General features: G+C 38.5%; 5 protein-coding genes across 6 annotated transcripts; 2 read left to right on the top strand and 3 right to left on the bottom strand.

The window, feature by feature from the left end:
* Nucleotides 1-437: 437 nt before the first annotated feature.
* LOC111429980 (temperature-induced lipocalin-1-like) lies at nt 438-1321 on the top strand. Its single transcript, XM_023066072.1, has 2 exons — nt 438-843; nt 932-1321. The coding sequence occupies exons 1-2, from the start codon at nt 472-474 to the stop codon at nt 1115-1117; spliced, it is 558 nt and encodes a 185-aa protein (XP_022921840.1). The 5' UTR covers nt 438-471; the 3' UTR covers nt 1118-1321.
* Nucleotides 1322-1422: 101 nt separating this feature from the next.
* LOC111429979 (VAMP-like protein YKT61) lies at nt 1423-4030 on the bottom strand. Its single transcript, XM_023066071.1, has 6 exons — nt 3649-4030; nt 2749-2846; nt 2192-2296; nt 2000-2065; nt 1814-1900; nt 1423-1662 (listed from the first exon to the last, which is right to left on the bottom strand). The coding sequence occupies exons 1-6, from the start codon at nt 3839-3841 to the stop codon at nt 1612-1614; spliced, it is 600 nt and encodes a 199-aa protein (XP_022921839.1). The 5' UTR covers nt 3842-4030; the 3' UTR covers nt 1423-1611.
* Nucleotides 4031-4713: 683 nt separating this feature from the next.
* Nucleotides 4714-16292, bottom strand: LOC111429773 (FIP1[V]-like protein). Of its 2 annotated transcripts, XM_023065773.1 has the most exons (10): nt 15217-16292; nt 13507-13760; nt 12929-13055; nt 12618-12686; nt 12358-12495; nt 8607-8708; nt 8150-8493; nt 5935-7594; nt 5240-5790; nt 4714-5168 (listed from the first exon to the last, which is right to left on the bottom strand). In XM_023065773.1, the coding sequence occupies exons 1-10, from the start codon at nt 16141-16143 to the stop codon at nt 5156-5158; spliced, it is 4185 nt and encodes a 1394-aa protein (XP_022921541.1). In that variant the 5' UTR covers nt 16144-16292; the 3' UTR covers nt 4714-5155. The 2 variants fall into 2 exon arrangements, with proteins under 2 accessions (XP_022921541.1, XP_022921540.1); XM_023065772.1 differs by having other exon boundaries at nt 4714-5790.
* Nucleotides 16293-17831: 1539 nt separating this feature from the next.
* On the bottom strand, nt 17832-19448 carry LOC111430120 (protein RTF2 homolog). Its single transcript, XM_023066287.1, has one exon. It carries the CDS (start codon nt 19208-19210, stop codon nt 18053-18055), a length of 1158 nt encoding a protein of 385 aa, XP_022922055.1. The 5' UTR covers nt 19211-19448; the 3' UTR covers nt 17832-18052.
* Nucleotides 19449-23245: 3797 nt separating this feature from the next.
* Nucleotides 23246-25879, top strand: LOC111429967 (transcription factor bHLH82-like). The gene is made up of 6 exons (XM_023066058.1): nt 23246-23909; nt 23994-24149; nt 24271-24336; nt 24796-24861; nt 24995-25063; nt 25317-25879. Exons 1-6 carry the CDS (start codon nt 23397-23399, stop codon nt 25707-25709), a joined length of 1263 nt encoding a protein of 420 aa, XP_022921826.1. The 5' UTR covers nt 23246-23396; the 3' UTR covers nt 25710-25879.

Raw genomic sequence — 25879 nt, 5'->3', positions numbered from 1 at the left:
CTCAATGGACATACAAAAAGAGCTCTTATTCTTCCTGTCATAGTCAAAGCCATAGGTCCTGAAAAGGAGAACCAATGCGTTTTATAGATGCAGAAAGGTTTCCTTTTTCTGTTCTGTTCTTCTCTTTTATGGTAGAGGGCGGATTAACGCCCCTATCCATTTTCCATTACAGAACAGAACAAGTTCCATCAAGAAGCTGTGGGGAAAATGCTGACCAAAAAAGTCTTGACAATTTGAAAAGCTCTACCACAGCAGAAAATTATTCTAAGAAGGCTGCTTCAACAGTTCTGCAATAATGTTGGGTTCTAGAAACCACCCATCTGGAAGTTTCTACTTTCATCTCAGCCATTCGGCCAGATGGGGACAGCTGAAAAGACCTTATAGATAAGCATCCACACAAGTAATCCTGTGTCTCTACAAATATGTTGTCCAGAAACCAACATTTCAGTGTGTTGTTTCACATTTGAAACGATGGCAAAGAAAGAGATGGAAGTGGTTAAAGGGTTGGATCTTGAGAAGTACATGGGAAGATGGTATGAGATAGCTTCAATTCCATCGAGAAATCAACCAAAGAACGGTGTGAACACAAGGGCTACTTATGCGCTGAAAGAAGATGGAACTGTGAAAGTGGTGAATGAAACTTGGAGCGATGGCAAGAGAAGTTCCATAGAAGGTGTGGCTTTTAAGGCTGAGCCTTCAAGCCAGGAGGCCAAGTTCAAGGTCAAATTCTATTTGCCTCCCTTCCTTCCAATCATTCCAGTTGTTGGGAATTACTGGGTTTTGTATATTGATGGTGATTATCAGTATGTCCTGGTTGGGGAGCCTTCAAGGAAGAATCTTTGGGTATGTTTTAAAATTTCACTCTCTCACTCCAAAGTTTCATATTGTGGGTTTTGTATACTGATGGTGTTTTTTTTGGTGCATTGTGCAGATATTGTGCAGAAATACTCATCTTAACGAGGAGATATACAATGAGCTGCTTGAAAAAGCCAAGGAATTGGGTTATGATGTAAACAAACTGCACAAGACACCACAGAGCGATCCTCCACCAGAAGGTGAAGGTCCCAAAGATACAAAAGGCATATGGTGGATAAAGTCCATTCTTCTGGGAAAGTAAACAGATCACAGAAGCTTATGTTTATAACATCAGAACCCTATCTTGCTACTCTTCTCATCAGTTGTGTAAAATGTTGGTTTGTGAGTACATATTATGTGTGTATCTCGGTATGGTCGTGCTTTAAATCGCACTCATGGTTTACCAATCATAAGTACAACTTGTTAGTAAGATCCGAACTCGTCTAATAAAAATGTGATTGCAAGAGGTAACTCGATCGACATTTATCAGCATTGATTAACATCAAGAGGGATCAATAATGAACATTCCATTGAAAATGGAAACAAGCATATGTGAACTAACACCAATGAAGAAAATGAGACGTCAATATACTATACGAGTAGGATCTACGCCCAACATTTTGTTCCCCCATCTTTTAAACAACAAACGAGGATAAAATTCACAAGATTCAGCGAAACAAACAAATTGTAAAGGATATAATCATATTACAATCATCAATTATCTGGTTCAACTTTCTATGTGATGCCATCAAAAGCTTACAGTATGGTACAACACTGGTTGGTCTTTTTAGCTTGTTTGTAGAACATCTGTTCAATCACAAGTGGGCTACAGTTAGGTAGGTTCTTAAGGAAATGGAAAAACGTCAGATGCTTCATGAATGTAGTTGTAACATTAGTTGAGAAGAATTCAAGAAATCTAACACATACTATTTTCTACTAGTTATGTACAATCGCATACCTGGGATGCTGCACTGAGATCAGAACTCTTCTCGACCAAACTGTCCAACTTTTCACCACGTTCAAGCACGCTGTCAATCGTCTTATGCTGTATTGGAAGATAGAAACATATCAGCATGAAAATTAATCAACCAGAAAACAGCAATGTAGCATACAACCCTGGAAGATATATATTAAAAGAACTTACAAGAATAATTTTGGTTTCGTCCAACTCCCGCTGTATTTTCAACAATTTATCAGCCTCTGCAGGGTCCTAGACAGTAAATAATAGAAAATGTTATAATCACTGGTTGAGGTCGGGGAATGAAGCCTGTAAATACGTTTCAAATTCGGTCATGCAATTATGTCTTAATTAAATGTAGAAAGGAGGGCAATAAACCTGGAATTTGGTTAAAGCTTCAGTCAGATAGGGCCATGGTTGAAAGTTATCTGCTTGTGCAGTTCTCCATGTTTCACCAAAATTTTTTTGGTACTCGTCCATAACCTGGTAGAAACCAACGTGCATCAACAATAGTTACAATCATACAGAGACAAAATACAAAAACTACTTTGATAATATACATATATATATATACTAAAAAAGGGATAAAATTATAGCTATGTATATGGATTAGGACTAAGATTAGCTCAAGTCAATGACCTTCGGTTTATCCACATATCATAATAATTCGGTACTATAATCATTGAAAATTTATAATAAGAGAATAAAACTAATCTTCATACTGCAATATGATGCTGACATTACTTGAGCCTGATGCAGTATTGTTCCAGTGAAGTTATTTAATCAGAAATCACTAATCCGACTATTAGTTTGTCTTTTTCTTAAGAAAAATAACTCGTCAATGCAAAATCCAACAAAATAACATAATTTTACATGAAAAGAAAGAGTGCTTTACAGCAATACATTTGTTAGATGTGAATAAGAGTGATTTTCACCTGGTTAAGCAGAGAGAATGCACTTCGAACCGGGTAGTGGTCATCCATAAATCCCAAAGCACAAAGACCATTTCTATTGTAACTATGCACCTTATACTCTACAAAATTTCAAATGATTCGTAGAAAATTCAATAACGTAGAACACAATTAATAGCTGAAGCTGGACAGGTATTAACTGGTAAACCAGCATTGCAGAAAATCTTTAACAGTGACTTAAAGGTAGAGAAGAACATGAAAGAAAGACAATTTGTCCTATTGAACAAAATAAGAAAAAACAAAACCTAAAAGAAGTGTAAGATATCAAAATCTTCTACGTAAACCTTACACTACAATTCAGATTTGAAGTTGTTACAAATTCCTCTCCTATAAATGACCAGACTCAATAGATCCCCTACACAGATTCAGATTGAATGAGGCATATGCAATTAACTGCATAAAGACACTAACAGGGCAAACATGATTTCACAAGAACATTCAGCTGACTGTCGACGCCCGCTTAAACCAAAAGTGGAAAGGGGATCATCATGGGGCATTTCTTGGTTTTATCGTCTCTTCGGGTATCATTTTGCCTCTTGTCACTTGAATTTCCACCACATCCTGTTCGTTTTCGCCTAAACTACAATCATACCACGTTCCCTCCAACTATTGGACTTTCTATCTTCCTATGATCTGATCAGCATACAAAATTCTGATTATGAGATTGATAAATAAATTTTTTTAAAAAAAAAACAAGGAAAACCCCAAAATCAAAAGCAAAACTCCAATTACAGCAATTAAGCAAGAAAAAGAAAAAAGTGCACAATCAGAAAGAACAATCCCAACACAACAATGCAAGCATAAAGGCAGAAACATGACCGTAACAGAGAACTAACAAATAGAAAAAAGAAAAAAAGAATAGACCTTCGTGCTGCACAGATTGACGCTGGTCAGGAGGGGTACGCTTAGCGACGGTGCGACCAACGAAGCAGATGAACTCCCTAACGCTGGGCCTCTGAAAGTAACCGAAATGACTCACATCAGCGGCGTTGGCCAATATAATCGGATCAGATCCTTCTGGGTGGCATTTCAAGACCAGCAACGCAGTGATCTTCATCTTCTTCACGAAACTCAACTCCCCCTTTCCCCTTCCCCTTCCCCTTCTCTCTCTCTCTCTCTCTAAAAGGGATGAGAAATCGAAAGCAAACAAAGAATCTGCAAACGAAATTCGTAATTTGTGAAACGGGATCTTATGATTCTTATGCGTGGGAATGTAACGCAACCGCAATGTGCCAATGCCAACGCGCGACAGCTCTCAGTATTAGCGACTTGGTTTGTAAATTGGGAGGTAAAATGGAGACGTAATCTGCTGCGGACCGGTTCATTTTAACAATCATTAACTGGTGACGTGGCAGAATATGAGTGCGCCGACATTGTTACCCCCAGATTGAATTAAAGTAGAGTTTGAAATAAAAAGAGAAAATTTATAATTTTTCTCGAAATTTCTATAATTCTTCTTTCATTTTAATTTCAAAAAGCATATAACAACAATAACCAACTTACCATTAATAGAAAACTATACCAACCACATGAGCAAAGAGCAGCCAACTTACCATTAATAGAAAACTATACCAACCACATGAGCAAAGAGCAGCCATGCGAATCAGTGTAGTTATGACATGAGTAGCCCAAAGCGTCTAAATCAGTGTAGCTATCAGTATACTAAATCAATGTAGTTATCAGTATACTAAATCAATGTAGTTACAACACGACAAGTATGAACTAGATCTTAACTTCTTGAGTTATGCTTTTTGTATGTATTCATATAATCATGCAAAACGAAGATAAAATATCATACGTTTAGCCTCTTTGTCTTAACCTACTGCGCGATGCTTTCTACATGAACGGATACAATGTCAGCACAAAAGTAGAGCTAAGAGGCATTATTAAACTAAAATAACAAGAACAAGAAAATGCAAGATAAAGAGGGGAGGAAAATGGGATCTATCTCATTCATTTATGTCAAAAAGTGGTTGAACTTTGAGAATGATACATTTTTCAAAAAATGCATCTCAACGTCATTGTAATGTTAGTAGGAAACTGAATATAGCACAGTTCTAAGACTAAGATGGTCCTAAAACAAGCATGACATGTTCCTCAGTCGAACGCTCTCCAACGAATTCGAAGGTAACAATCATACAGTATGTCTAAACGCATTCTAAGCCGCTTTCGGTAATCGATTCAATGTTACTGTCTTTTGCTAGTAGTATATACACAAAGCCTTTAAAAAAGATGCTCCTGAAGATGATGATAATATGGTTACAAAATAATGTATATCGACTAAAAGAGAGATGAGGTCTTCATTGGTACCACGAATGGGACTCGGAGGCGATCTGAGCCGGGCGGTGGGCGAAACGGACAAGCCTCTTTGTCATGGAGCTTCCCTTGAAAGAAAGAAACGCCACAGATTACAACCAAATATATTCTTTGTTTCAATCATTAACTACTAATCCACCTTCGTTTCCGAGCAGGTCGTTCTGGTTTGATCTCTGAATCTGCAGGAGCGTCGCTTTTGGAAGAAGGCAGTGCTTCGTTCTCGATCTTTTTTATCACCAAAGCCTCTTTATCACTTGGCATTGGAAGCTTGAAACGCTCGCTTCTCTTCTTCAACTTTTCGACCGTGTCCATATGTTTATCCTCCAATACTTTTGTATCAGAAACGCCAGTCTTCAACTCCGGATCGCCGCTGTCTTTCTTTTCTGCTAAATTGTGATTGTCAGCAGCCTCAACTGCTGCCGCCTTCATGGAGTCATCTGGGTTTTTGCTGGCTTCTGAAGATCCACCACCATTGTTGTTCTCAGTTTCTTTAGACGGTAATGAGGATGATGACTTACTGTTGATATTGAAATCTCTCTCTTTGTGACTTGTCCAACGTTCTAACTTTGATCGCCCGCGCTTAGAATCTTGCTGCTCGTCTTCTGAGGAAGCATCATCGGTATGTTTTCTGGACCCGTGATGGTGAACTGAATGCTCCCGATCGCCACGATCATCAGAGCCTTTCAAGACCTAGAGTGAATCAATTTCAAATAAGGAGAGAGAGAGAGTCAAGACTTCAGGCATCCCATTATGTCAAAAATGAAAAGCCAGTTTCAATTTCTAAAGAGATAGTATTTCCATTTCTATAAAACAAATCAATAAAAGGAAACATACCATCTGACTCCTATAATTGTTTTGGTTCTCTTGGCTTTTCTTCGAAGGACCTAAAGCGTTATGGTCGCTGCCATCGACATCTCTGTTCTTCATCTTGCTGTCTTTGTGTCTCTTATCGTGTATTCTCGGATTATCAAAAGCATTAACAGTATGTCTTTCAGTACTAGACTTTTCCAGCCTAGATCTTCTGTCCTCGGTACTGGGTGGATTTCGACGTGAATAAGCATCCTCGCGTCCTCGACGAGAACTTTCATCCTCTATTCTATCCCTCCTCTTATTTTGTTCACCGTGACGCACGACATCTTTTCCTTGGTTCTCCTTTTCAGAAACTTTGTTTTCATCCTTCACCCTAACGTGGCTCCCCCAAGATTTCTCTTCTGCGCCATGCCCACTCCTGACAGAGCTCCTTCCTTCGTCTCTATCCCGCTTTGATGGATTTTCCTCACGAGATTGTTTCGGTCTATGCCAATCCTCCTTATCCCTCGGCCTATCACTCCTTTCTCTTTGCAACCACTCCTCTTTGTGCCCTACAGAGTGGTGATCACCAATGTTATCTCTAACTCTCAGCAGCTCATCTCTCTTTTGTGGTTCAAAGACTTCATCTCGTTCCCGTTTACGGTGGCTTTTACTATCTCTCTTACCGTGCAAGATTTCATCCTTGTCTACATGATCTCGCCTCAGATGTTCTGAATCTTTCCGTTTCTTGTTATAATAGCTATCCAAATTTTCATATCTACTCTTCAAACTGTCATCTCTTTCCCTATGTCTTGAGCTAGCACCTTTATCGTAATGAACCCTATAATTTCCGTTATCTAACTTCTTAGTTAGATGGCGGTCGTCTTTATCACTTCTCTCAATTTCACGAATTTTGCCCCGGTGCCTAGATCCTGTGTCATCATCATACTCTCTCTTTCTTGTATCTTCAGTTTTTGTTTTTCGGTAATAAGGATCGTCATCTCTTCTTTGCCAAGCAGCTTCAGCATTACTCCTCTCCTTTCGCCTATCGAAACCATCAGTTTTCAAAGGATGTTGATGAGCTAAGCTAGGATCCCAGTCTCTGCACGCATAAGCATCCTTCCTCCCCTTGACATCCATTTGGTTCCTTTCATCCTGTTTGTCATCACCATCTTTTCTTCGAAAATTCTGTTCATTTTCATCAATGTACTTCTTGACGCTCCCCATGCTTGATGAGCGTCTATTTTGAAATACTTCCTCCTCGACCCCATCCTGCCATTTATGACAATCCCTGCTGCTCCCTGATCTTGTTTTTCTATTTTCACTACTTGCAGCCTTTGAGTCGTTGTCGTCGTCGTCTTTGAGCACCAGTGGTTCAACTATAGGACCCAATTTCTCATCATTCTCCATTACTTCGCCATCTCTATCACTTTTATTAGAATTGCTGGTAGTAATGAAATTCACATTCTCCCTATCTATTTCAGTATTCCTGTCAGCCTCAATGAGCTCATCATGTTCAGCATCCTTGTCCTCGGCACTAGACTCCTGGGTAGCCTCAACCATTGCAGGAGATGACTCATGTGGACTACGCTTACCATTCATACTTCCAACAGATCCTTCCTCTCGACTGTCGGAAGATTTCCCATCTCGTAAGTTCGGTATTGGAGAATGAGGGGACTTATTATATGTTCTACCCTGTGGCCGCCTGTACTCACAAAAGGAGAGAAATAAGAAATTCCTTCAGATTCTTCAATGCTGAGCTAAGAAATACCCAGAAAGGGGAAGGAATCAAGGTTTTCAATCAAAATGCGTATGGGGAAGGTTTCCACACCCTTTTATTTGGTGGTTTGTTCTCCTCCCCAACCAATATTGGACATCACAGCACCTAGACTACTTTTCCTAGAGCATAAAAAAATAATAATAAAGCCCACATAGCTGTTTATTATGTGAACAATGAGCCTGAATAGAACTATTTAACAATCTGTAATTGCAATATGGCATATATTGCCACCTAAAAGTACTCCAACAAACTTGGAAAATCATATAATCCAAGCTCAAGTGTGCCTAACTCAAAACTCAAATGTCATACGCATTCCGAGTTGTAAAATATGATAAAAAGACAGACCTCGTTATGCAGTGTGTATGACATTTAATCGCTATCTATCCAGAGCAATTAAATAAAAAATGGTTCAAACTGAATACTGCTATTCTAAACTAGGTAGACATCCTGAATGATTGATATTAAACAAAGGGTTCTTACCTTTCGTCGTTAATACCCAGATTCTGAGCAGGGTAAGCAGGGGTATGGCCTCTAGACGTAGCATAGTGTCCTGGTCCTTCTGAAGGGAAAGGCAAACTCACATCTTCACGTATGTTGTCAGAAGCAGAATTCATTGAAGCTTTTCTTCTTCCAGCCTTTTCCCGCATTTCACTATTATGAGTTTCTGAAAAATTGTCAGGATATTCAGTATCGCTATCATGTGCATTGTCATCCTCAGCTTCATGGACTTCTTTGAAATCCTTTCTTGACAGATCATCATTCTGTTGGTTCGGGGTGCAATTTCCTGTGGAGGAATTATCATCCAAAGAGTCCTGCAAGACAATCTATAGAACCAAATGGCTGAAGTTAACTTTTAATTCGGATTATACGACTAATATTAGTTTGCACACGTAAGACGATAGGTCATTTTGCTTGATAACAGGATTTGATCAAATACCTCAATTATAGCATCAGAGTCACGAATCCTGGGAGGTCTAGTATCAATTGAGGGTAGACGTTCACCATAACCACCTTCGACCTGTATTGCTCTGCCAGTAGGCTGGGAAGGAAAAGTTTAACCATTGAGCTTCAATGTCGGAACAATGTAGAGTCTAAGCTACCCCACCCACAGCATAAAGATCCAAGAAAGCAATGAATAAAAATCAGAAAAAGTATTGACTAAAAAAAAAATAAAAGAAGACAATCATATGGACAGAGGAAAGGATTACAAGTTCACAATTGTGCACTCGAGGAGCGTGTTTCTCCCAACAAATGAAGCTACTTGCTACCTTTCTCTCCTTTCCAGACGACGTACATACTAGCACTAATACAAAAGAGCCCTGTGTCTCTCACAAAACCCCCCAAGAGACTTTTTCCTGTATATCTAAATCAGATCAGGGGCTGTCGTCCATCGGTCATACTCTCATCCCAAAAATTCACCCCCTTAAGTAAGGAGGAAACTGCCTCCTCAGCAATTCCAGAGCCTCCAAGAAGCCTCTTCAAACAACTATGCAACTGAGAGGGCAGTATAAGGGTCCTTTAAAGTGAGGAGTGCATTATTACGTAAGATGATCAATCAATGCTAAAATTGTGTTCCTCCTCTCCCTCCTATGTAGGCATGGCATGAATGAAAATCATCGCAACATCATCCTAAGGTGAAAAGAGGCTACTGCGGTACTCTTCTGGGAGTGTAGCGGAGAGTCCTTTAGAACTTAGAGACACTTATATTTCAATAAGCCATCTTCTACGGTGGAGGGACTATAGGCACTACTGCCATCCAATACCACAGTTGCAATATTTTGACATAAAAGAATCCTCAGCTACTTGTATTATTGTGGTCACCATTCAACACCAAGATTGATGTCAACGTGACTCCTAGCGAAAACCTAGAAATGCATCAGCAACTTTAATTTTTAGACTGGGCATGTATTGAATTTGAACTAGGAGCTGTTCTAAGTGGTATTTGAAACCCAGATATATGGTCTCTATTGTAGCACAGCTAGAACAATTGCAATCAACTCCTTCTGAGATTAGATTTTTCTTGCGTCATAGCTAAAAAAATGTAGTAGGCCGTCAATATTGCATTAGAATTGCCCGTCCATAACCCAAACACCTCAGAGAAATTAGGCAGCACAAAAATGGAATTTTGTTTTATATCCTTGAGCGTCCAGAGAACCGTATTGAGACTAAAGAGAAACTGCGATATTAAATCTGGTTCTTATAAAAATAGATATTAATGTGATTTTTGTTTTAACCTCTCTTGAACTTGTCTATCCAACCAAACGGTGGTGCTCTGTGAGTATCCCGACTATCTACCCATATCTTTTCATCGACTTTCTATCATAACTTATTAGTCCATTATCATTTCCTGGTGTTACTACTGGCCAAGTCAACATAGCTCGGATTGTGACCGTCAACACATATGTTCCAAGCACTCCAATTTTCTTTCACCAAAATAACATTCTTATAGCTTACATGCACCCACCGTGATGTTCAAGGGTTGCCAACACCATCCAAATATTGCAAGCGCCCCCCCAAATTTGTGCTATATGAGGATATTGTCACAGAAATCCAACACAAGCCATTGTAAAATAAGGATATAAAAGTTAATTAATCAGTGCTTCAAACTTTGATGGGGTATTTGCGAGGGCAAATGGCATAACCAATAATAGTGCCCTTAAGAATTCAAAAAGAAAATTTGAAGAGATCTTCATAGCAAACTCTTATCTGACAAGTACCCCAATTGAATATAAAAATTAGTAACATCATATAATTCATCTACTATAACAATTGGTGCACATAAAATCTCCAGATACTGTTCTCTTTCAACCTTTAGAACATTGGAATGGTCTCTCAATGCTCCCTAGTACACATAAAATCTCGAGATACTATTCTCTTTCAACCTGAAGAGCATTGAGCTAGAGAAACGGCTTCTACTTGGTCAATAATCCAAGAGCTAAATCTTTCCCACCTAACATTTGCTCATTCAATTGGGGTTGAGGGTATGGATACAATGTAAACCAATTAGCAGTGACGATCCTTCTAACAAGTGAATGGAAGAATCATACAGCTATGAAGGGGGAGGTCTAGTTGGCATGGAGAATACAACCAAATACTAGCTCCCCCCTCACACGTCATAAACTCCATACAACATCTTCCACTGGAGGTGTCTAACCACAACATATCATATCATAACTAGTCTAAGTCTAATGGAAAAGAAAAATTCACTTTTCTCATATTTGAAAGCAAAACCCCAACTCCTCAATAGTTCCCTTCCCTGAACAACCCCATCCAAACCTAGTAAGACAATAAACACATTGATACCACTACGAGGATCATGTGGTCCCTTGTAAGATTTCACGTTTCTTTTTGAATCTCAGTGGTGAAGGTTTTTTGTGATTATTTTCTAGGCCTTATTTTACTTAATTGGAGTCTATCTTTTTTTACAAGAGTTTCCATCTTTTTTTACACGAACGAGAGGGGGAAATGTATTAGTCAAAAAGAAGAGCACGCCCTAAGGGGCAAGGAAGCAAGGAGTATTAGCAAAATAGGATAAGGGCCTGTTTGGCGAATACTATTTTCTCAATTTTGCAAAATGGAAGGCCAAGGGAAATATTTATGCTGGAAGAGGGATTAGGCAAGGGACCCTATCTCCTCTTTCTTGTTTACTGTTGTTGGTGGCTCTTAGAGCTGTTCTATTCGTTACTCCACTGAAGAATAAAAAAGATATCTCCAAGGCCTTCGGATGGGCAGCAAGCTGTTGATAATCACCCACCTCCAATTCGTTGATGATGCACTCATTTTTTGTCCAAACAACGAGAGCCTCCTTCAGAATTGGTGGACTTTTTGGGTATTTCCTTCGGAGGAGCTGGTTTATCTCTAAACACTTCTAAAAAAAATCCATCATAGGCGTTAATGTTAGTAAGAATTAGGTTGTGGTTGCTCTGGGTTGCAAAGATGAGGATTTCCTCATTACTTACCTTAGGGTCCCTCCTCTTGTGGGAAATTTCCATGTTGTTGATTGTTGGGAGCCCACGGTTGATAAATTTAGAGCAAAGCTTGATAAATGGAAGGACTTTTCCATGTCTAAAGGAGGGAGGCCAACAATTGCTTTGTCCACCTTGAACAGCCTTCCCATTTATAGTTCCTTTATCTTCAAGGCTCCAATGAAGGTGATTAATGAGATTGACAGGGTGGTGAGAAATATCTTCTGGAATGGTGGTGCTTACCAACTGGGGAGCCATTGCAGTATGGTGATCTTGGGTTAGGCTCCATTGGTCAAACAATTAATGCTCTCCTCCTCAAATGGATTTGGTGCTTTTTACAAGAAGAAAATGCTTTATGTACAAAGGTGGTTAGAAGTGTTTATGGTTGTGAGCCATTAGGGGGGATGTCTCTTCCTCCCAAAGGGGGCAGCCACAGGGAGGACTTAGGTTGGAATTGCCCAAAACAGTCTTCTTCTTCAAGTTTATCAATTCAAGGCTATTCATTATCCACCCCCCACCCCCCCAACCCCAAACAACAACCATATATATTAACATTGACAGAAGGCTCTATGTCATTCACACACAAAAATGCACTCACTCCTCATTCCCCATCTCTGATAATAACCTAGAACTCGTGCACACAAAGACATCTTCCTAGTATATGTTAAATGGATTGAGGGCTTCCCTCTGCATATCACTAGAATGATAGAACATAGTAAATACCAGAGGTGGCCGCACACGAGCTGCTCCTTTTCCTGCATCATTTTGTAAACCATCAGACTTCCCAAGAGTGTGTTCACCGGGAATATCACGAAAACCTGCAGCAGCTGCTAGTTCTGGAGGCAAATCAGGATCATAGCCCTGAAAAGGAAACCAAAAAAAAATGTTGAGATTGAAGAACGTTGAAAAGAAACATAAACTTAAGTGAGATTAAAATGTGGCTTAAAGAACTCACTCCTTCCGTGAAAGAACAATCAACATACCTGTTCTGTCCGTCCACTCTCATATACACGAATTTTGCTTTGCATGGTAGCCTCCAGGCGTAGTTGTTCCTGTATGTAAAGTAAAGTTTATTTTTATGTTATTATGGGAAGCCAACTCTTATTAAGAAGAATGAGAGAATACAAAAAGGCCTTATAAGAAGGCCAAACCAAAAGTGGGAGTAGAAAAGCTTGGAAAAAACACCCCAACTTTCAGTAGAGAATAAATAACAGTCAAGCACCCCAGGAGAATTAAAACACTGCCAGTAACACGACGTCTATAAAGGCAAGTTAAAACAAAAGTAAGCGTTTACCAGATGTTTGCAGTATTCTTTCCAGCTATCCTCATTCAGACCAAAGTTGAAAAAGTCAGATATGTCCACTCCAGTAGATTTCCATGGTTTCTCCTCAAAACTATCAATGTCAACTTCAAAAATTGTCCTGAATGAAGTTCGAATCAAAACATACTACAATTAGCAAAGTAGAAAATTGAAACATTAGTTAGGCAATTCAAACAAAACAAACGAGCAAAGAAACGGAAGGTTCCCTCAAATATCAAAATTTTCAGGTCATTTAGGCATGACTTGGAAATTTTTTTAATGTATAAATTCTTAGGTCGTTAAGGTCAACCTTATGAAGCAGAAAAATAAGTGCAATTAACATTCCCCCAGAAGATAAATGTGATTTTTGTTGTATGAACAGAATGGAAAAAATGTCTAAATTGTCTTGTTCACTCCAGACACAAAACATGTGAAGTTCATTTCACATTCCCACGCACATCAACGGCAATTAAAATTTGAAAAGAAATCGAAACATGCAATTGTCGACAATGTAAAGGCAGCACATCATGTTTCAACATAGAACCCCTTCAGTAGGCCAAAGCAAGTATTACTTGTGCGAAGGCAGAGTGAACTCTAGGCCACCACTACCACGCCCTCCCATATTATTGCCCCATCCAGGCATTCCAAAACCTGAATGAAAACCTTTCTGCACTGAAGCTGGATCTTTCGCTCCTGCTGGTCGCCAATCACCTCTACCACGACCACCAACAGGACCCATGTTGACAAGTGGACGAGCTTGATTTGGAGTTACTCCAGGGACAGAAGCAGTAGTACCAGGAAAAGGTGCTGCACCAGGTCTCACATACTACACATGCCACCAAGAATATGGGCTTTATTATCAGAAACAAGCAGCAAGAAGAAAGTGTGCAAGAAATTTTAACCAACTGCAGTTGAAATCTAAAAAAATATGCTTATAACTACTCGGTATAAGTGAATCGAATAATTTACAGTATAATGATCCAAGCAAATGACTAAAATAACAAAAACGGCCAACAGGCTTTTGTGAATGGCTTGATGCAACAATGATCATGACTACAACAACAACAACAAAAACAAACACACATTAACTAATTAACTCTGAGGATAGTGTTCACTGTTCAGGACCACTAAACTTGTTCCAAATACCTAAAACATACTAGGATATGAGTAGTGCACGGGAGTGACATGAGTGCATTGGTGATTTTCATTACGAATGATTACCGATCTTCACTTGTGAAGAAAGTAAGACAATTAGAACCAAGAACTATGATATCCTTAAATATTATTCATGTCATGGATAGTTTCAAACACTGCTGTACACACAAAATTGTAGTGATGGCAGGCACATGAGGAATTCAGTTTTATAGGAAAGGGTAACCCAGTTGAATAGACAAAGTATCGTCAACTAGTTCTACGATGACTGATTGAAGTGTTTGAATGATGCGTAGGAAGTATCTCAGAGATCATAATCCTGGAACTGAAAAATATCTCCAACCTTTCAAGTTGCAGTCCACAACAGAGTTGCTACAGGTAACAGTAAACAGAATGATGCTTTCACCAACTACTCCGACTCCGATGTAACATATTAGTAATCCAAAATATAAGAGGGAAGTGACAAGAAATCTACCCCCGCCCTGAACAAACAAGAGATTGCAAAAGCCTTTTCCAATTGATTTGAATCAAGAATAAAATTTCAAACATGTTTAGATGAAACACTATCTAGAAGGTGGGAACAAATCCAAATTGTCCACATTGTTGACATTCTTAAGCTTTCCTTCAGAAAACCTGCAGTTTCTCTTGAGATGAACTGAAGCTCCAAAGAGTTTCCGCAGCAAAATTTTCCCAAATAATCATACCTCTGCCTCCAAAACTGTACTCACACACTGACTGAATAAAAAACTTGTGTGTCTATGGGCGGGGCGAACCACTGAAAGTTGAAGGTTTTAAAGAAAGAACACAAAATCTTCCTAGAGAACTCGTAGTCGATTACACAATCCTAATCTTCGTCATAATGATTATTACACATCAAACACCAGTTGGGACAAGACATGACAAGTTTGCCAGGTTAATCAATGGTCATTTGTTACATTCTACTGATATCATGAATATCATATGGATTCAGTAATTTTCACTGTCAAACCAAAAATTCTTATGTCAATATTATTCATGTCATATAATAAAAAACAAAAACTTACATTCCCATCATCATCGACAAGAGGGGAATTTATAAAATCCCATATACACTTATATCACACTTGCGAAAAAACGGATAATACACTGACCTTATATTGAGAATGAAAAGGACGATAACCATAATTGCTATATCCGAGCTTTGGAGCCAAAACCATCCCAGCACTAGATTTTGCAGCCTCGCCCGCCTCTTTTCTCTCGCCATCCGCAGCCGGCACTGCGTCTTCACCCCACTCTTGCTCTTCCATAACCTGATTCTGATCATTATCCCCCAAGATAACCAGCGGGGGATCGTCTTCATCGTCACCTACCAATCCACCTCTCTCCACTGCCATAGGCTCACGATCACTGTCATTTAACAAAATTTGCAAATCATCCTCACTGTCACTATCCCAGGCGTCACCACCATCGCCCCTGTCTCGTACAGCATCATTCGTTCTAAAACCTTCCGCGTTCTCCAAATTCCCGCCTAACCCATGAATCGATATACCACCGCCGGGAGACAAGCCAGGAATAACCGGCTCCACACCCACGTCGTCCTCAACCTCTGCATTCCCCTCTTCAATATCGAATTTCACATCCTTATCCATGAAATTGACATCTTCCACAGGGGCACCAATAATTCCAGATTCAACACCTAAATTCCGATCCTCCAAAGCCCTATTCGATAATTCACCATCAAATGAAGCAAAATCCTCGCCACCCATGGCACGAGAACCGTCGTCGTCGTTTCTGGCGGCCAAATTGAGAACGAACCCAGAAGAACCAGCAGGTATGGACTCCCGAGGCGGCTGGAGAAGTGGGGTTTCCTTGGGTAGCTGCAGTGGAACAACGGGGTTGGAGTAAGAAGGTCCATTGGGGGGAGTATCGTCGGCGTGGTGGCGATTGAGATTGATCGAGCGTTGAAGAGGCGGAGGGGCGGGAGAGGATAGTTGAGCCTGAGGAGCAGATGAGAAAGAAGAAGCGAAAGGTCTGAGAACGTCGGTGTAGAGATCTCCAAACTCATCATCATCCTCCATGGTTGAGAAGGAATTTTGGGGATTGAAGGAAGGAAGAAGAGATTGAAGGAGAAGGGGAAGGGGAAGGGTGGCGATGGGTTGGAGCTGGAGGCGAGCGTCAAGGAGTGTGGCAATGTAGGCTTTTGCTTCTCATGTTAAACACTTCCCCTATACTCATTTTTCTTCTCTCTCTCCCATTCCCCTCTTAGCATTAGGTTTTTTCTCAACAAACCTTAAAATAAAAATAAAACTAAATTAATAAAAATATCCCAAAATTTATAATTTGTTTCAAAATTTTCCATAATATCCTTACAAATTTTAAAAATCTAAAAACACCCTTACCTATAGTGATTTGAGAGTTCGGTGTAGAAGAACTCTCAATCAACGAATCAAAAGTACGTTGGGGATACAGGCTGATGACTTCTAATAGCTCTTATTGACGAAGTCGTTTGCCACCTCGATGTCGACTTGTCACGTCCAAGGTTGAAGAAGGTCCAAAGGATTCGATTGTTCGTCGATTCAAGTGGTATGTTAGTTGGGTTTAGAATACCGTGAGATAGTTCGGTTCCTATTGTTGGTGTTAAAGGGAGGACTATGAGGAGCCAACCGTAGTACGAGAGGACTGGGTTATGTCGACTTATAGGTCAATTTTGGAGGGTATTTTGTTTCAAAAATACCCTTAAATCTTTTTTTTTTTTTAAATCTTATTAATATTCTTAATTAAAAAAATTTAGAAAATATACTTACCGTTGATACTATTCTTTAAAAATATCATTAATATCCTTTGCCTCGTTAAAAAAAATTTAAAAGTTTAACGTCAATATATAGACGAAAATCGTTATCGTCACTTCATAGAGCTATGGAGCCAAGGAGTTCTGTGAAATACCACAAGATCTCTCCATTTCTTGGCGTATTAAGAAGCTTTCATGGATCTCTCCTTCTTGGCAGCTTCATTTGGTGAAACTTGTATGTATGGCGTTCATCACCTTGTGTTGCTCTGGTTTGAAGCAGAAACCTTATCACTTTTTAAAATGATCAAGTGAGAGATTCGTATTCCATATGTTCGGGTGTTCGAGCCATAGTTAGATATGCCAAACATACACGTATCGTGCCGTGCCTCGAGATTTTCCTTCTTTTTCTAAGTTTAAGTAACCAGTGGGGTATGGAAGTTTGGTTCGCCAGCCTCAACATTAAGAGGATCTGTCAATTATAGCAAACTCACCAACAAGTCAAGTATAGAAATCTATCAAGCCAAACTTGTGTCATGGATGAAGCTATGCCAGAAGGCCCAGAACCATCAAAGTGATAAGACAACTTGTGGGATATCTTCAGTAGAGACATGATTTATATCTCAGCACATAAAAACGAGGTCTGTTAGATCCATGTTAATTGGAGTGGAGAACAAAACATTCATTATAAGGGTGTGTAAACCTTTCCCTAACAGACGCCTTTTAAAATCGTGAAATTGACGGCGATATGTAACGGACTAAAACGGATAATATTTGCTAGCGGTAGTATTGGACTGCTACAAATGGTATCAAAGCCATACACCGGGTTGTTGCAATAACCGATGCCAATGTTTATGAAACTAACAAAAAATCACTCGAAATGATCTTGGATCTACAGTCAAAATATGCAAATTAGGCACTCCATCAGGGGATTTTCACTTTCAATACCTCAAATGTTGTGCTACTAGAGGCTCATGAATTGATCAACACAAAACTTTCAACAATATTAACTGATCTAAAAAATGTAGAACAGCTTAACAGAGTAACAGCGGTTGATGACTGTAAACTGATATCTTACATGAATTAGAAATGATGATAGCCATGAATCAATAAGTCAAAAAGGACATCAAAAAATGAAGGTTTGAATACAAGTAATAGTAGGAGAATTACCACAAACCGATCTAAGCAGTTCTTAACACCAATCAGTTTCGACCGAGTGGAAGAGATCTACAACTATACGTTTCCTTAAAATCTGACTTCTTAGATGAAGTGAATATCGAAGCGTAGACTTCTTTGGTAGCATTGGCAGGGGCCATGTCTGCTGCTTTGAAACGCTTTACAGCACCATTACTGGCTGCAACCTTTACCTGAACTCCACCATCCGGCCGCTTATTATGCCTGTCGGGCTTAGCAGAAACCTTCTCCAAAGCCTTAACTTCAATACCGTGCTTTTTACCAGACAAACACGATGCTGCCAATTCCACAGTTGCATCTCCATCCATACCCACTTCCCCATTCCTCACTTTCTTCGTCTTCTTCTCCTTTGGTTTCGATTTCGATTTCTCTTCCTCCATCCTCTCCCTCATTTCTGCTACCTCCTCCTCACTCCCATTGATCACGAACTTGTCTCTGTCCAAAAACTCAGCATGACAAACAAGGCAGGAAGAGGATTTAACCTCCTTCAAGGCCTTTGCACTCAGCACATGTCCACAAGTTCTCAGAGCAAAAAACTTATACTTGCCATTGAACTCGAGGCCAGTAATCGGGCATTGGAACCGCGATCCTGAAATCGCATTGCGACTCGATTCTGTACCGGGAATCACCGAAAGATTAATCTTGATCATATCCTTCAGACCCTTGATATGCCCAAATCCCTTTGGTAGCTTCTTCTCTAGCAAAGCCTGCACAAGCGACTCCTTATTGAAAATATTCCCAAGCCAATCGATCACACAAGGTTCCCTCAAAGGCTCATTAGAAAGAGCGCAATTCAACCACTTGGACAGCCTCTGCTCGTTAGGATCAACCTTATCGGGCTTCTTTTCTGCGTACATATTAAGGTAGCAATCACGAGATTCGGCCCCTGTTGCCCCGCCATCGCCACCGCCCCCAAGGACCCTGGTTCTCAAAATTAACGTGGACAGAGGGGGAATCAGAGAACAGGGAATCGTGGTGGAATCAAGAAGGGGTTTCCCATTCAGGGTGAAGTAGAAAGATGACACAATCGTTTCGGGAACAAGAGAAGACTTAAGGTCCTCAAGGGTTTGGACCGAATTTCGTGCTAGGTTTACGATTTCGGATTGAATTTGTAGCTCGGGAGAGCAAACAAAGAACTGAAAACAGTGTTGCTTCAACGGATGCATTAGTTAGGGTTTCGAGAATCGAAAACGACAACAAGATTCCAAAGCTAGGGTTTCGCAATCACGATTTGGAAACAACGATGATCCTTGAGAAAATTCCTTACCTAGGGTTTCGATCACCAACAGAACAACGACGATTATACAACTCGAACCACAAATGTTTTTCTCTTCCTAACCCAATCTGGAAACCATTTGATTCCTCTCTTTAAAACTGCGGCCAATCCTATTTATACGTTCTTTATTATGTGCGCCAACATTCTTATTAATCCCCTTTTAAATACTACATTACTTGTCCGGCTGCCTATTTTGTTTGGGCTTGGGCCATCATGGGTATCTATTTACTCTTGGGCTGGGCTCCCGTTTCAACTTTCATTCCTGGGCCAGTTTCAGGCCCAGGCCCATTTTCATGGGCATATTCCTTTTTGGACCCAATGTTATAGTCTTCATGATTTCCCTCTTTTCTTTTTTTAAAATACCTTTTTTGTCTTAAAATAATGATCATTATATATTAATAAAAATAAATAAATAAAAGAAAAAACAAACTGCCAAGACATATATATGTATATTTTAATAGATATTAAATTCATGTTATAATATAAAAAGTCGGAGAAATCGATCCCATTTTATTAACCTTGAAAAAATACAATAATGTCGAGCCATTTAAACCACGTTAATATTTAATTTTCTCAATAAAATGTTATTTAAATATTTTTCGTATAAATATATATATATATATATACTTATACTCTATTTATTTTACTATAACAAATAATAATTTAAATTATAACATAATTAATACTCTCTATTATTCTTTTCCAAATAAATAGCTATTGGGAAGCTTCGTAGAAAACACATTAAATTTAGTTTAATAATCCTAATTTATTGTCGTTATTATTATTATTATTAATGATATGGTTTAAAAAATACATAAAATAAATTCTCCAATCATATTCATGCATGACGGTCTTAAAAGAAGCTAATGACAAAACATTGGATTTATACTAATTAAAGCAACCTAGAGTTGACTCTTTAAAATTTTAGGCAGAATATTCAATTAATCTCAAATTTGCAATTTGGTCCCCATTTGGATTATTTCTTTTTTTAGGGGCTCTTACTTTACTTATTTATGCTCACATCTTTGACAGCTGTTCCGTTGACTTTTTTCAAACAATTTGATTGTCAAAGATTTAAGTGAATATATATATAATTAGTTTTCAAATGAGGTTGATTATATAAATCTTCCACCATATATTATATGGTTGTATGGAATATTTTGAGGAAAGCCTTGTAATATTGGAATTGGTTATATATTTGGATAAGATAGAATATATTGCTTCTTAATATATCCTATCTATTCATGTTTACTTTAATGGGTTACACTTTAATTTATAAACCTAAATTCGAGAGTCAGTCTATTTTAGAACTTCTAACTAATATTTGTACCTAACTTAATAAATCAAGACTCTCGAGAAATGTTAGGTTGTTGGGTTATTTAAAAGTAGAGATTCGACCGATGTCAATCTGTAAATCATACAAAGTTTTTGGTTTTACAAAAATTCGACCAAACCAAAACCGACAAAAATCTAACCCAACCTAATCTTTATGGTTTGGGTTCGATTGTCTGAATTTGTAAGGTTATTGGGTCATATAAATATGCATAATCTTTTATTTTCTCGTATTGTGATATCCTACCGTATCTGGATGAGCACCGGTTTCGCTGTGTAACTTTAAAAGACACGTTCGGACAAGCCCAAACAGGACAATATCTGCTAGCTGTGTGTCTAGGTTGTTGTTACGTTTATGTCTGAGTCATATTTTGTTTTTATTATTTTACTTTAAATTTTTAATCCTCAAATTTCGATAATTTATAAGATGGAGATTTTAGATGTAAAGAGAAATACCGACCAATGAATGGATGACAAGTGGAAATAAACAGATTTTTCAAAAATCAATTTCAAATCCCAAAAATCTTTTTTTTTCCACCCCATATTATGAGAATATTATGTTTGTAACCCATCTTAGTTACAGACCAACACGTTACTTCAAATCATGAATTTGGTTCCTAAGTGACTCAATTTCTTAAACAACATGACAACGACAACATTAAATCCCACAAAATTATTTATTTTTTAAATCTTCTAATAAATTAAATAACATTATATCCATTACCAATAACAAACAAAATCAATTTTAATATCACTCATAAAAAAATTATTTAATAATTTTTAAAATTTAAAGTTAAAATTACTCTCGGTGCAATTTAAATTTTAAAAATAAAATAAATAATTTTTTCGTCCCCTATAAAATATACATGTATTCTTTAATTCAATGAACGAGAAACATTATAACTATAGATTAAGACCATGTATCTTAATTTTTATTTTTTAAATGTGAGAGAATATATATATATATAATATAATATTATATTATATTATATTATAGGCTTTTGGAATATATATTTTTTAAATTAAAATAAATTAAGTATTTAGAAAATTAAAAATGCAATTTTTTTTTAAATGGGACTGCCAATTGGAAGCTACCTTCGTGATCCCAAATCTTCCCGAATATTTCTTAATCTAATATTTATTTTCTTTATATAATAATATCCTAAATATATGAACATTAAATATTTATTTGTTTCTTTAATAATTAATTAATTTAATTATAATTAAAAAAACAGTTTATTTTTTCAACTAACCCAACGAATATTTAGTCAAAATTAAGGGGGGAAAATAGAATTGTCGTCGTGGTGACTGAATTACAGCCTTGGATCATGGGGGTGTTAATTTGAATTTCCAATGTCTACTCGCAGGTAAGAAGTGTACTCGCTTTGTTTGACTTCCACGTGGCTGAATATTTTTTCTTGCAAATTTAATTGGGAAATAAATAAATGAAAACTAAAACGAAAACAATCATTGTCTTGGTACAGTTGTAATTATGACTAATCTCCTCAAATAACATTGTTAATCATAAGCAATAACGATCCTCCACGTGGCATTTTGCGGTTTTTAAGGGTGACGTGGTTTATCCGGTCTACTTGGAGGAAAAACCGGAATATTTTTAAACGGCTGGTGAAACTCGACCGCTTGATGAATCATCGCTGCAGGTAGAGGCCACGCGAGTATTGGCGCGTGGACTTACTTTTTTTTTTTCCATTGAATTCTGAAATAGTAAGAGAATTTTTATAGATTTTATTGTTAAAAAAAGGCCGTCTCACCTAACAAACACGTCTGTATTTAATTTTTTTTTTAAATATTTTTGTTTTAAACCTAAAAATTAGTTATTATTATTATTATTTCTTTAAAATAAAGAAACCATATACGCAGATGTATAATATTTATGTTATCAAGGATGGAAGGTGCACCGAGTAAGAAGAGTACCTCCTCACAAAGAGGGTCACGGTGACCTGACCCGAGAGTAGTACGATCGTAGAAAAAATCCCTCTACATGGTCGTACTAAATAGATTAGTTCCTCCAGTCCATCATTTCGAGCTTCCAATTCTTTTAAATTGCTACCGTGATTTGATAACACCAATGAAAATAACTGTTCAACTTAATTCATGTGTTTGACTAATAATTTGCACCAAAATAAATAAAATTAAGATTATTAGTTAGTTACGTCACTAAAGCTACATTTATAATTTGATATTCGTGTCTGGCTTTAATACCATTTGTAATAGCTCTCCGTAGTTAACTGATATTGTATATTTTGACCTATTATGTACAACCATCAACCTCAGAGTTTGGAACGTGTCTGCTTCATAGAAGTTTTCACATCTTTTTAATAAATGTTTCGTCTTCTTCTCTGACCTCTCTCTCTCTATATATATACAAATGTATATATGTATATGTATATATACATATATATGTATACATACATATACATATACATATACATACATAGATATGTATATACATCTATACATATATATTTATTTATTTATTTGAAAAAAAAAATAGAAATTAGGGTGAAAAACCAAAGGTGGTGTGACAGAAGGAAGCTCCACCTTTTGCTATTTAATACGAAACACACAAAAAACAAACTCTCAACCAAATACACAGAGAAACAAAGAAGAAGAAGGAAGATAAAAAGCATTTTTCAAAACAAATCCAATATTCCATTCTCTCCGCCGCCTGCTTCCTCTCTCTCCGCCCATCTCCACCCTCCAAACCCTCACCGCCGGCGACTATGCAGCCCTGTAGCAGAGAAATGCAAACCTTCAACTCTCTCTTAAACCACTCCCAAATCTCTCTCCAGGACCTCCACGCCGACGCTCCCCACCATTTGAATCCCCCACCGCCGCAGATCCCGGCGTCTCAGCTCCACCATTTTGATCCCGCCGCTGCCGCCTCCCACGACGACTTCCTCGAGCAAATGCTCAACACAATCCCCTCCTGTTCCTGGCCCGACCTCAACCCTTCAAACCCTAAATCCCCTTGGGACCTTAACCCCATCAATAAGCCGTCAAGAGATATCTCCGACGACCACCACCAGAGCCACATCACTGCTACATCTCCGGCTGCCAAGGCCGCCGTCATGCTCCAGCAACAGCTTCTCTTGAACAGAGGAATCTCCGTCTCCGCTGGAAATGGCGTCGCTGACCATGGTCTCCCACCTATGCCTCTCTCCCTCGGAAATGCCGACTTAGACCGCTCCCAAAACGACGTCGTCGAGGGATCCTGCTTCCGCACACCGAACTCGGTTTGTTCCGTAATGGATCTGTCAATTCCTCGCCGGTGGATTTCAATTTTTTTATTCTGATTTTTTGGGTTTTTATTTTCTCAGGGAGGTTCCATTCAATCGCATAGCTTCGGAGCTCCAGGGAACGGGATGAGTCAAACTCCGGCCGGTGGTTCAGTCGGAGTTTCTCCATCTCAGCCGAAGCAGAAAGTCAGAGCTCGCAGAGGCCAAGCCACAGACCCACACAGTATCGCCGAAAGGGTAACTAAAATTTTCCGTTCGATTTTCTTCCGTTTTCTCGGGAACCAAACAGAAACAAAATTAGGGTTTCGATTAAGATTTCTGGGAATTTGATAATATAAATTTTGTCTGGTTCGTATAGCTTCGAAGAGAGAGAATTGCAGAGAGAATGAAAGCACTGCAAGAACTCGTTCCCAACGCAAACAAGGTCAGTTTCGTCCTTTCATCTTCTTTTATTTATTTAATTCATTTATTAAAAAAAAAATGGAGTCCGCCATTGGAGAGCTCGAGCTCTCTGCAAGACTGTAACCGCCGGTCAGTTTTGCACCTGCTCCGTAATTTAACCAACCTGTCAGGGTATTATAGTCATTAACCATCCGGTGAAAACTAATCTCACGGAATTTCAGGAACACGTGTCGTTAGTATAACATGGCAGTTACTTAAAAGAATGACGAGCATGTAAATATTAGCAACGCCTGTTTATTTAAAATATTAATAATGTACTTGGAAATACCAGACCTGGAAATTGGAATATTTATTGGTACTAAATGGGAATATTAATAAATAAGGAAGAGGAAAAAGGGGATTAAGAGCTAATTAATTGGAAAATTAAATTAAATTAAATTAAATTAAATTAAATGAATCTGAAAAGGGTTTGGAATTTCAGACAGATAAGGCTTCAATGCTGGATGAGATCATCGACTACGTTAAATTCCTCCAGCTCCAAGTCAAGGTATGGCCCTAATTCTATATCTTAATTTATTTAATTAATTATTTATTCTAATTATTAAATATTAATTAATCTTTAAAAAAAGATTCCCTGAATGGGATTATTATTTTAATTTTTATTATTTTATTTGGTGTAGGTTCTGAGCATGAGCAGGTTGGGAGGTGCAGCAGCTGTGGCTCCTCTCGTTGCTGACGTGTCATCTGAGGTTAGTTTTGTAAATTAAAAAATATTATTGAAGATTAATGGGTTTTTTTAATTAAGAAAAAGGAGGAAATTTGGGGATTAAGTTAAGTTGATGAGGCGGCTCAGAATTCCTTTAACAGAAGACGACAAAAGGAAAAGGGCACGCGTGCGAAGCCTTTTTAGCAGCTTTTGGTTTGGTTGTCGTTTTTGTTTAAATGAGAATAATAATAATAATATTAATAATTTGGTAATTAGTGAAAACGCTGTCGTTTCAGGGAGGTGGTGAGTGTATGCAAGGGAGTGGGGCCCAAGGTGGTGGTCGGAATTCGAACAATGGCGGGGGTGGTGGAAACCAAACGGCGTCGTCGAATGATAGCATGACGGTGACGGAGCAGCAGGTGGCGAAGCTGATGGAGAAGGATATGGGATCGGCGATGCAGTATCTGCAGGGGAAAGGGTTGTGTCTTATGCCGATCTCTCTGGCGACGGCGATTTCGACATCCACTTGTCACACTAGGAATCCGATGATGAACGGCGGTGGTCAGCATCCGGTGATGGGGACGAATGGAGAAGGGCCGACGTCGCCAAGCATGTCAGTGCTGACGGTGCAGTCGACGAGCATGGGGAACGGCTCCGTTAAGGATGCCGCCTCCGTATCGAAGCCGTGAGGAGGACGGCGCGTGGAGGATTGACTTTTGAGAAAGAGAAGTCAACGAGTGTAGAAGTCTACGAAAATAAGGCAGTCTTTTAATACGGCGCCGTATTGTCGTGGACTTTGTTTGGCCTGTAAACCCTAAACCCTAACCTAAAGAAAGCCCTAAAAAATTAAAAAAAAAAA

This window comes from Cucurbita moschata, unplaced genomic scaffold, assembly GCF_002738365.1.
Source record: "Cucurbita moschata cultivar Rifu unplaced genomic scaffold, Cmos_1.0 Cmo_Scf00032, whole genome shotgun sequence".
Taxonomy (NCBI): Eukaryota; Viridiplantae; Streptophyta; class Magnoliopsida; order Cucurbitales; family Cucurbitaceae; genus Cucurbita; species Cucurbita moschata.
The sequence above is the reverse complement of the archived record's forward strand: the minus strand, read 5'-3'. Positions and strand labels throughout refer to the sequence as shown.

Bases quoted from the DNA above. Each gene is read 5' to 3' on its own strand.
- LOC111429979 (XM_023066071.1), bottom strand. From the start codon at position 3,841: ATGAAGATCACTGCGTTGCTGGTCTTGAAATGCCACCCAGAAGGATCT. The intron at 2,847-3,648 runs GTCTATTCTTTT...GAAATTTTGTAG, and splicing joins TCAATCTGTGCAGCACGAAG to AGTATAAGGTGCATAGTTAC. The intron at 1,901-1,999 runs GTAAGTTCTTTT...CTTCCAATACAG, and splicing joins ACGAAACCAAAATTATTCTT to CATAAGACGATTGACAGCGT.
- LOC111429980 (XM_023066072.1), top strand. From the start codon at position 472: ATGGCAAAGAAAGAGATGGAAGTGGTTAAAGGGTTGGATCTTGAGAAG. The intron at 844-931 runs GTATGTTTTAAA...TGCATTGTGCAG, and splicing joins CTTCAAGGAAGAATCTTTGG to ATATTGTGCAGAAATACTCA.
- LOC111430120 (XM_023066287.1), bottom strand. From the start codon at position 19,210: ATGCATCCGTTGAAGCAACACTGTTTTCAGTTCTTTGTTTGCTCTCCC.
- LOC111429773 (XM_023065772.1), bottom strand. From the start codon at position 16,143: ATGGAGGATGATGATGAGTTTGGAGATCTCTACACCGACGTTCTCAGA. The intron at 13,761-15,216 runs GTCAGTGTATTA...TGGCATGTGTAG, and splicing joins CTTTTCATTCTCAATATAAG to TATGTGAGACCTGGTGCAGC. The intron at 13,056-13,506 runs GTAATACTTGCT...AACTTCATTCAG, and splicing joins TTCACTCTGCCTTCGCACAA to GACAATTTTTGAAGTTGACA.
- LOC111429967 (XM_023066058.1), top strand. From the start codon at position 23,397: ATGCAGCCCTGTAGCAGAGAAATGCAAACCTTCAACTCTCTCTTAAAC. The intron at 24,862-24,994 runs GTATGGCCCTAA...TATTTGGTGTAG, and splicing joins TCCTCCAGCTCCAAGTCAAG to GTTCTGAGCATGAGCAGGTT. The intron at 25,064-25,316 runs GTTAGTTTTGTA...CTGTCGTTTCAG, and splicing joins TTGCTGACGTGTCATCTGAG to GGAGGTGGTGAGTGTATGCA.